The sequence below is a fragment of the Seriola lalandi genome, unplaced genomic scaffold, assembly GCF_002814215.2.
Source record: "Seriola lalandi dorsalis isolate HSWRI2012SDOR001 ecotype SW California unplaced genomic scaffold, Sedor1 jcf7180002054518, whole genome shotgun sequence".
Taxonomy (NCBI): domain Eukaryota; kingdom Metazoa; phylum Chordata; class Actinopteri; order Carangiformes; family Carangidae; genus Seriola; species Seriola lalandi.
In genome coordinates, this window is record NW_019525071.1 from 248,859 (window position 1) to 259,689 (window position 10,831).

Here is a 10,831-nt window from a genome sequence, read left to right on the forward strand (position 1 = left end):
AAGGTGTTTATACTGTCATATCAATGAGTGAGGGCTGCAGCAGTGACAGCTGAGGGCGATGAACATCAGCATTGAGGCAGGGCACAGCTGAAATGAGGAGAGGGTGGGGGTGCAATTCTGGAAGATTCTGTAGGAATCTTACGAGTGGACCCCATTTCATTCGTTTATTGTGGGGACCGTTTCTCTGAGCTAGGTGGTTAGCCTTCCCCGTCAAAGCCCCAACGTCCACACTGTGGTGGGGACTAAAGGTTTTAGGGTGAGTTTTCTGGCCATCACTTCAGTATACATGCTTGGTTGTCACCATCAAAATCAATGGAAATTTGTAAATCTTTAGATGTGTTGGTTTGACCTGACGTTGCATGCTAATAATATCTCAGATGTCATTTTCTTTTCATTGAAGTAGCTCAGCTACGTAACCAGTTAGCTAGCCGTCAACCTGCTGGTTATTTAGACCAACTAAAGTCAATTAAACTGGTGAGCAACAACTAACCACATCTAACATGTGTCTACTGTCGTAACTTCATAATTAAGCTACAATTAAAGTCATCTCACGCACGTTAACTACATCTATCGATGGCTTCTGTCGCAGACTAGCTAACCGAACGTTAGCTCAGAAACGACAAGTGACTAGCTACATTGGTGGCTACTAGCTAGCATGAATACATGCTAACGTTAGCTTGTAAGCTACGTTACGGCTCGTTTGAGGATCCCGTAGAGATGTAGCCTTAGATGAAAGGTGAAAACCAGTCGGTCCTCACGTCAACTACCGGTGCTCTTTCACCAATTACCATATCCAAATAGTCACCATTCCTTTGGAATTTAATGCGACCAACACAAATCAACGTTGTTATAATTACTTTAACTAGCATGAAATGGCTTGCAAGTTATATCTACCAGTTTTACAGGCGGTCAGTGTAAAAAATAAATCACGTTATGCTACCTTAAAGCTAACGTCGATGCTAGGCAGTGTTAGCAACTGTCTGACAGTCATTATCGGCATCTCTTTGTTTTTTGATATAAATTGTTATTATACCCTAAAATGTGTTTATTGCAGAGCCAATGACTGGAATAGACTGATACCCACTCATCTCTTCAAAGATGTCAAGTAAGGAGTTGGGAGTGCTTTGGCTAGATGTGATTTTAATCTCTTTAGTAGGTGATGGTATTAAAATGCATGTTCAAATACATCAGATCTTTCTATAAATACATGTGAAGCGATATAACCACAACACTGCAATATCATGAGTTTATTAAAAGAGAGTTCCGGTGACACAGGTTTGACCTTATTAGTGATGTTTTATTTAATGTAGAAAGCATTTCTAGTTGTTTGGCATATCATTGGTAAATAGGGTTGACTAAATCGAATGAAGTTGGACAACTGGAAATAGTTGGTAGCTGCTAGTTGCAGCTGTTTCACTGCTTATGTTTCATTTGGACCTTTTCTTTCACAACAGAGAGACCATCCTATGCCCCTCCCCCTCCCCCTGCTCCTACAACTGTAAGTATTCCTTAATAAGTGTAGCACCAAATATTATCTGGGTATTTCAAATTAAGCTGATTTTGCTATCTGGAGACTTCATTTTAGAACAGTTTATGCTTTGTCAAAATATATTTTACAAGCGGCCAGTTTTTTCCACAAACCCGGTTAGTGACACAAACTGATGTGCTGATACACCACTGCTTCTGAAAATGATTATTTCCTTATAGCCCCAGCATGAATGCAAGTTTCTTTGTTTTGCATTTTCCCAGCTTGTTTCATTGGTTTCTTTAATTTTTTGCTTTGGGCTTTTCCCCTCTCCTTCTTTTATGTCATTTCTCATTCGTGTTTCTGTCTCATTTGTTTCCATCAGCAAATGCCCAACACTACCGGGTTTGTGGGGTACAACCCATACAGCCATCTGGCCTACAACAACTACAGACTGGGAGGGAGCCAAAGCAGCAACAGTCGGGTAACGGTATGAATATTAACATAGAGAAAAACAAGGTGACTGAAAATGTCAGGCAAACCCAAATGGAGAAAATAAAATCTGTAACAAATAGTTTCCAGTTAAGTTTCACACAGCACTGAACAGTCTGCTTGCTTAGTCTAGGAAGAACATTGCAGAAGCCTCTGCAAGCATCAATAGCATTTGAGCTTTCACAAGACTGAACTTTGCTTTATTTAGAGCAAATGAGATTAGATGTTAGATTTATCATTTCCACTGTTCTAATGAGCAGATGTTGCAGAATAGTCAATATGAGAGGTCTAACTCATTCCATTACTGAGACTGAATATGAAATGCGTGTCATTCTAAACTCCCTCTGCTGTCTACATCACGGTGCAGATTGGCTCAGTCCATCTGTGTGTATCCAAATACCACCTGCCTTTCAAAGTCTGCATTTCTGACAGCCATGTTAAGTAACCCATGCCATCAGTGTTGCCATGGCATTACAGACTCGCTGCTCAGCATGGCTCTGGCTGCTGAGCAGTAATTTAGTCGCTGCATGCAAGCTGTGGTTGGCTGACTCTGATAATGGCATTATGTCTCGCAGTAGGCAAATCTCAGCTTAAGTGAGATTTTTGAATTTTTTTTGTTTTTATTTATTTATTTTTATTTATTTATTTATTTTTTATGGCCAACGCTATTCCATTGCAGACTGTGGGGTTCCTGACTTGTGTATGGCCTCAAACTGTCATTAATTGAATCAAGTTAATTCAAGTGATAGGAAATTACTTGAATGCATCATGTATATGATTCCAAGTGTCATCCTTCTGATAGTTATGTGTCAATTTACACAACCATGCACCAGCTTGTAGTTACACACTCACAATCTGTACTCAGCATTTTAATGGTTGCCTGATCACTCAACAGCAACCATGCTATAAGGTGACTCTTTTTCTGTCTTACCAGAATTCTTCTGGAATAAATATCCCAAAGCCGCCCAAGCCACCTGATAAGCCATTGATGCCATATATGAGATATAGTCGTAAGGTAAGTACACATTGTGTAACTGCTGCATTTTGAATCAACATGTGCTCTGTTGGAAGACAGGGATGCTTTGCTTATAAGATATTCTATCAGCTCAGAGTAAGTAAGACATACATTTTTGTTTCAGACACTAATAGTTGTTTATCGAGGTAGGTGTTGAGCCAAATTAAGCCATGACTTAGATAGGTCAGTCCACATCACATAGTGGGATTTATCCACTTGGAGATGGAGCTTAAAGCACACGGCCTCCTCTGGTTTGTGACCTCTCTGCAAAGAGATAACCACTTATAGCCCCTCCAACCCAACCCAACCCCACACCCATGTCTGGTTCTCATCACCAGGTTTGGGATCAAGTAAAAGCCTCCAATCCTGATCTGAAGCTATGGGAAATTGGGAAGATAATCGGTGGCATGTGGAGGGACCTCACTGATGAGGAGAAACAGGATTATTTGAATGACTACGAAGCAGAGAAGGTTGGTTGTTTTACAAGGGGTGTTCATGGGGTTTTTCTGATGGGTGACCAGTAGATGTGTCTCCAACAGTTGTGGGTCCCTCCAGTCATCATTCCTTCCTTTCTAACAGTCTTGAGTAAACCTCTTTCCTTATTTTGTAATAGTTGATAGAAATGAGGGGTCCACATGTTTTGTGTGCTTGCTTTCTCTGTTTCCTTGTCATTCCTGTCATCTTTTCCACCGTAGATTGAGTATAATGAGAGCATGAAGGCCTATCACAACTCGCCAGCCTACCTGGCCTACGTCAATGCAAAAAGCCGTGCTGAGGCAGCTCTGGAAGAGGAGAGCCGCCAGAGGCAGTCCAGACTGGACAAGGGCGAGCCTTACATGAGTATTCAGCCAGCAGAGGATCCAGATGGTAAGGCCACTCAGCTAAATGCTTTGTCTCCCAAGGTTTAGAGCACTGTGACAGAGCTGTAATTACTGTAAAACGACCACACAGAGTTGCCAGTCCGCACACCAAGAGACTGTTATCTTTTCCCCTCCTCCTACACGGCTACAACCATCCACATTTCTTGGTAATGCTACCTTTGAAATGCCATTTCTGCTTTTAAGCTGCAAAATGGAGCAAAATTTGTCTTTGTTTTGCACAACTGTTTACATTTTGTAGGTATTCTTGGCATTGGTTTAGACATAATTGCAAAATTTACATTCTTTTCTCTGTTGTTTTAAAGACTGACGCACACACGTTATACACACAGGCCAGAAGAAGACGTTTGAGTTACACCCACCTCAAGGAAATGATGCTTGTCTGGGGTCTGGCTGGGTTACAGTAGAAGATAATGATGTACAGGAAAACTACAGATAAAACCATTTGCTATTTAGAAACACCCCAGACCATAAAAATGTCAGAGCTGGTATCCCAGCGGGTTATGTTCTCAACAGACTGCACGTACGTCAATGATTAAATAAGATTTACCTCCCCAGGTGGCTACATATTCTGAGATTGTGATTTATTAAATACAGTCTTAAAGAAATTCTTCTCTAAGCTGCTGCCATACGCCTGGTAGAAAACAGCTCATAGAGATACTCACAGGTGCCTGCTAGAGACATGAAGTCAAAAATAAATGATGGATCTATCATACACTGTGTCAACTTCAGCTGTCAAACTAACCAACAAAACTACATTAACTATAGTTGTTGAAATTATGTTGTAATCAGGACATTAGGCATTCAGCACGTTCTATAGTTTTACTTTACGTCTGTGATGCAAAATAACCTGAAACAACATTATGCATAGGGAAAGTGTTTAAAGTAAAAATGGAAAAATGGTGAGACTGAATTCCACTGAATTTGTGAGCACAAGAGAAGCTTAATTCTCACACCCTACAGTCAGAATGTTTTTCCTCCCTTGACTGTTTCCTGTTGTGGTGTCAGAGCACCGACGTGAGCACCTTTGAAACTTTCAACATGGCAGATGAGATTCATTTCCGCTCTCTGGAGAGTTTCAAGGGTGCAGACATGGGTGCACAACAGAAGCTCAGGTGATAGCCACTGAGAGCTCTTGTTGCATCATGAAGACGTTCAGCAAAGTTTTGCCACAGCAAAGCCAAAAAGGAGTGGCACATGTATGATAGTCTCGAGCAGTGTTGGCAAATGGAAAAATAAAAATGGAACCAACTGATAAATAAAAATGCTGATTGAGAAAGAAAAAATCTATCACTGTAAAAAATTGTATTGTTAAATATATTTGTGAATCCATCTCTATATTAGTCAGCAATACAGTGCATCCGGAAAGTATTCACACCTCTTCACTTTCCCCCACATTTTGTTATGTTACTGCCTTATTCCAAAATAGATTAAATTCCTTTTTTTCCTCATTAATCTACACACAATACCCCATAACGACAAAGCGAAAAAGGTTTTTAGAAATTTTTGCAAATTTATTAAAAATAAAAAACTGAAATATCGCATGTACATAAGTATTCACACCCTTTACTCAGTACTTTGTTGAGGCACCCTTGGCAGTGATTACAGCCTCAAGTCTTCTCGGGTATGAAGGTACAAGCTTGGCACACCTGTATTTGGGGTATTTCTCCCATTCTTCTCTGCAGATCCTCTCAAGCTCTGTCAGGTTAGACGGGGAGCGTCACTGCACAGCTTTTTTCAGGTCTTTCCAGAGATGTTCAATCGGGTTCAAGTCTGGGCTCTGGCTGGGCCACTCAAGGACATTCACAGACTTGTCCTGAAGCCACTCTTTCGCTGTCTTGGCTATGTGCTTAGGGTCGTTGTCCTGTTGGAAGGTAAACCTTCCCCCCCAGTCTGAGGTCCTGAGCGCTCTGGAGCAGGTTTTCATCAAGGATCTCTCTGTACTTTGCTCCGTTCATCTTTCCCTCAATCCTGACTAGTCTCCCAGTTCCTGCTGCTGAAAAACATCCCCAGAGCATGATGCTGCCGCCACCACACTTCACCGTAGGGATGGTATTAGCCAGGTGATGAGAGGTGCCTGGTTTCCTCCAGACGTGACGCTTGGCATTCAGGCCAAAGAGTTCAATCTTGGTTTCATCAGACCAGAGAATCTTGTTTCTCATGGTCTGAGAGTCCTTTAGGTGCCTTCTGGCAAACTCCAAGCGGGCGGTCGTGTGCCTTTTACTGAGTAGAGGCTTCCGTTTGGCCACTCTACCATAAAGGCTTGATTGGTGGAGTGCTGCAGAGACGGTTGTCCTTCTGGAAGTTTCTCCCATCTCCACAGAGGAACGCTGGAGCTCTGTCAGAGTGACCATCGGGTTCTTGGTCACCTCCCTGACCAAGGCCCTTCTCCCCCGATTGCTCAGTTTGGCTGGGCGGCCAGCTCTAGGAAGAGTCCTGGTGGTTCCAAACTTCTTCCATTTTCGAATGATGGAGACCACTGCAGAAATGTTTTGGTACCCTTCCCCAGATCTGTGCCTCGATACAATCCTGTCTCGGAGGTCTACAGACAATTCCTTTGACTTCATGGCTTGGTTTCTGCTCTGACATGCAGTGTAAACAGTGGGACCTTATATAGACAGGTGTGTGCCTTTCCAAATCATGTCCAATCAATTGAATTTACTACAGGAAGACTCCAATCAAGTTGTAGAAACATCTCAAGGATGATCAGTGGAAACAGGATGCACCTGAGCTCACTTTTGAGTGTTATAGCAAAGGGTGTGAATACTTATGTACATGCGGTTTTTCAGTGTTTTATTTTTAATAAATTTGCAAGACTTTGTAAAAAACCTTTTTCACTTTGTCATTATGGGTTATTGTGTGTAGATTGATGAGAAAAAAAAGGAATTTGATCCATTTTGGAATAAGGCTGTAACATAACAAAATGTGGGGGAAGTGAAGGGTTGTGAATACTTTCCGGATGCAATGTATTTAAGTCAATTTGATTCATTTGGTATTGTTTTTATTTAATTGTCCAGCTTGTAAATTCTTTTAAATCCAATCTATAGAAGGATTAGATGTACTTTTTGGTCTATTATAATTCCTTCTTTAAATGTCCAATTAATAGTGATTGGCTAATTGCTATGAAATAAAATATCAATTAATAATTGATACTTTATATTCTCCATTTTACATTAATTACATTTGAATCAACCAAACACCCACCATGGTGTTTTCCACTCCAAGATGCTGTATTTCTTTTTTGATGATGATCAATTACAGAACTTGTTTACTGCAGAAAAACAACACCGGGTTTTTGTTGTCTTTGTTAAAAAAAGACATGCTTTGCTTACAGTGCTGTCCTGGAATGGGTCTTGAATTATGCTAAAAATTTCTTAAGTGACTTGAGGATAGCTGTATACCAACCCCCTCCCCATACACCTTCACAAAGCCTGAGCAAAGGAGAATGGGAGAGAACTGATAAATAAAAATGCACCAAAATGATAGCTCACGAATTCAATATCAGATTTAAAGCTGTAATTACTGTCACAGATGATTCTAAAAGTTCTGTAGTTATGTATTTTATTCTGAATACAAAAATTAAAGTAAAGAATCCATCTGGACCTAAGTCTTCATCACAGCAGAGTGTGGAAAAAGTAATTAGGGATGATTGTTGTCTTGAAGCACAGTAGATGAACTGTGTTTGGATTTTACCTTCCTGTACTATCAGCCTGTATTTAAATGGCCAATGAGTATACATCTAAGACAAAGACAAACATTTGTTGATAAATGAAAATTGCAGACTATATCTCAAAACTTCTGTCCACATACAGTGGGTTATAATTAACCACTTGTCCCATTCACCTAACAATAACGGTTCTGCTTTGCCTAAGGATGCATTTTGACATAATGGCCTATACTTAACTCTAACTCTAAATATTGAGCAATATCCTCCTTATGTTTACAGTGTCTTGATACAACAGTATTTGCATCATTTTGTTTTGTATCATCTGTGCAGTAGTTTGCCGAAGCCTCTAATACTCGTTTGTGACTGTGTAACACAGCTCTTCTCTGTGCCTTTTGACAGGTGTATAAAAATATATTTCCTCAAACAATTATGACAACTCAGATGTTTTTCATATCCTTAGATTACGATGATGGGTTTTCCATAAAGCACTCAGCTGCAGCTCGTTTCCAACGCAACCACCGTCTGATCAGTGAGATTCTCAGTGAGAGTGTAGTCCCAGATGTGCGGTCAGTTGTTACCACTGCTCGCATGCAAGTCCTCAAACGCCAGGTCCAGTCTTTGATGGTACACCAGGTATGATCAAGTTGTGGTCTTCTGATCTTCACATAATGGTGGCATATAACAGTGACAGCTTTGTTTTTGTGGCGTAATATTGTCATAACCCTGGTGCCTGTGTGTCTTGTATAACAGAGAAAGCTGGAGGCAGAGTTGCTTCAGATTGAAGACCGCCACCAGGACAAGAAAAGAAAATTCATCGAAGCCACAGAGTCGTTCACAAATGAGCTCAAAAGGGTACGGCATCTTTTACATCGAACTTGGTCATCACTTACTCGCACGCAAGCTTCATTTTGCATGTTTAACTGTACAGTGTGCAGCTCTGGTTATGTGCCAGTCTACATCTGCCTTACAGCCACCAGCTGCTGCTAACGCAAGCCACATGTTCTGGCAATCATATTGCTGTCATCATTTACAATTTGTAGCCCCTATAATAACTGTTTTGAAATGAGACGCAGCACTGTGCAGTGCAATGCACTGTCCACTGTTCACAACAGGCGGCGCCATTTATCCTTCACAGAGCCTTTACAGAATCCATTCACTTGAGTGAGAAGTCGCATCAAGACTGAACATGTACCGAAACACTGTTGTAGTTAAGAGGAGAACTAATTCTAATGCTAATTCATTTACATTATTTAACCAGATGAAGTTCTTACTTTGTCTCCAACCTGCTCATGCATGTTCAGCCAAAACTACACACAAAAAATTCAAATGAGCACATACAGCAAGCTACTGTTTTCACCTGTTTACATTAAATCCCCTATTAATGTACTGTTTAGCTGTGCTGTATGAAGGTGGAAGTGGACATGGAGAAGATCTCTGCAGAGATTGCTGCAGCAGAGGAGGCAGCCCGCAAACGGATTGCAGAACGTGAGAAGGATGCAGGAGAGCGAGGTGCAAGAGAGGCCCCCACCTGTGTCTTAGCAGAGGAAGAAAAACACATTTGTGCAACACATGGCAACAAGTCCCTGCAAAATTCTCTCAGTGAAACTAGCAACAAGGAGGGCGAGGACACAGAATCAAACACCACAGATGCACCAGGTGAGCCACACTGACCTCTATATGTGGCTTTGGTGCCAGCTGGCTCTCTTGTGAGATGTCATGATTTTTACGTCATGAAATCTTTTCTGTTTCTAAGGGAAGCCAAAGGCCCCAGAGGAGGTTGAGGCTCATCCAGGCAGTGAGGAAGGGGCATCAGAGGACAAGGAGAGTGTGCCAGAGGGAGCCATGGAGGAGGGAACCAGTGACAGTAACACTGGCTCAGAGACCACCTCTGCTCAAACAGAAGATGCCCCAACTAGTGAGCCATCAGAGGGGCCCAGCAGGGCAAGAGCAGCCCACTGAGTCCAACACCTGACTGTCTGTGAACTGTAAGGCTGTTAATACGTCTGTTGACCTACAATCATCCGATAATATATATTGCACAGTATCATCTCAGTTTATCAAAGTATATGAAGACATTCAGACAGGTTCAATGTTTAACAAGCCTGAAGCAAAGATGATGATTTAGTTTGAAAACACCATGGCTCACAGACATGCGCTGAATAGAAATAAATGAAAAATGTAAAGCACTTGAAGCCAACAAACCAATGGTCCTGTCTAAAATAAGTGGCTGACGTGTGCGCCGCAGCAATCCATGTGAAAGCACTATATTTCCTCCACAGGCCTCATTGCCATTTGGAAGACGAGCCCTCTTCAGCACATATTGATACATATCTCTAGCACTATGTCTGGCAGATCCCAGATCGTCGCGAATTAAGACTGGCTGTATGAAAAAAGCTGTCACATGAAACAAACATTGTTGAGTGTTATATTTAACTTTGTCTTTTGTATTGTAGTGTCATTGTTGCTTTTATTGTTATTTTTGCATGTTGCAATTTTTTTTTAAATATGTTGGCATACTTGTGAAGAGTGGAGCTGAGTGACCATCTCCTCGGAAGGAGAATATTTGTTTACTCTCTGTATCAGTATTACAGTGACAGTATTGTCTCAGGAGTTCGTAGTCATTAGTAGTAGTTATTTTTGTTATTTATTATCAGCATTTTTACTATACTTGTGTACTGGTTGTCCTGGGCCCAGTCCAGTCCATCCATAAGTATATCACATGATCATCAGTGCTGTACAATGCTCAACTACCAGTGTTCTCAAGTTTGCTAGCTGTCAATCAAATCAAAAGCAGTACGCTTAGAACATCTCTGTGTTATGGTCAATATTGAACTTTTCAGCAGAAAACTTTTAAATGTACCGTAATTGTGTACACAGTGTAACGAGGTTTGCTTAAACATGGACTATCATGTTGTCGTAAAACAGCTTGAAGAGCAGTCATAAACATGCAGTCTTAAAAATGAATTTCCTTTTGCATATTTATACCAATAAACTTTTCTACCTGAACAAGTTCTCACTTCAGTTGTTTTTGAAAAACATTTGATGTTGACTATCTTGCTATGAATAAATATAAATGTGCATTTACAGCACAAACTTGCCTTTAACTTGCTTTGATAAAAAGTAAATTAGTGTAAGCATGCTAGGTAAATAATTAAAAAATAAGTACGCCTGCCTACTATAATGCACAGTATGTACATTCATTGCATTGAGCATTTTTGTCCTTTGCACAGAACAGGTAAGGGAAGTGGGTAAGATGAGGGAATTATTTCGATTTCCTGTTTTGCAGAACTAGCAATCAGCCTGAGGATTCAGTT

At 40.9% G+C, this 10,831-nt stretch overlaps 1 protein-coding gene across 5 annotated transcripts; it reads left to right on the forward strand.

Moving 5' to 3' along the window:
- Positions 1–3: 3 nt before the first annotated feature.
- On the forward strand, positions 4–10,526 carry smarce1 (SWI/SNF related BAF chromatin remodeling complex subunit E1). Of its 5 annotated transcripts, XM_087175910.1 has the most exons (12): positions 10–256; positions 1,055–1,105; positions 1,455–1,498; positions 1,851–1,955; positions 2,892–2,972; positions 3,311–3,442; positions 3,668–3,839; positions 7,978–8,150; positions 8,268–8,369; positions 8,912–9,173; positions 9,271–9,502; positions 9,797–10,526. In XM_087175910.1, exons 2-11 carry the CDS (start codon positions 1,099–1,101, stop codon positions 9,474–9,476), a joined length of 1,284 nt encoding a protein of 427 aa, XP_087032036.1. In that variant the 5' UTR covers positions 10–256; positions 1,055–1,098; the 3' UTR covers positions 9,477–9,502; positions 9,797–10,526. The 5 variants fall into 5 exon arrangements, with proteins under 5 accessions (XP_023269474.1, XP_087032036.1, XP_023269470.1 ...); XM_023413702.2 differs by having other exon boundaries at positions 13–256; positions 9,271–10,526; XM_023413705.2 differs by having other exon boundaries at positions 13–256; positions 1,851–1,949; positions 9,271–10,526.
- Positions 10,527–10,831: the final 305 nt, after the last annotated feature.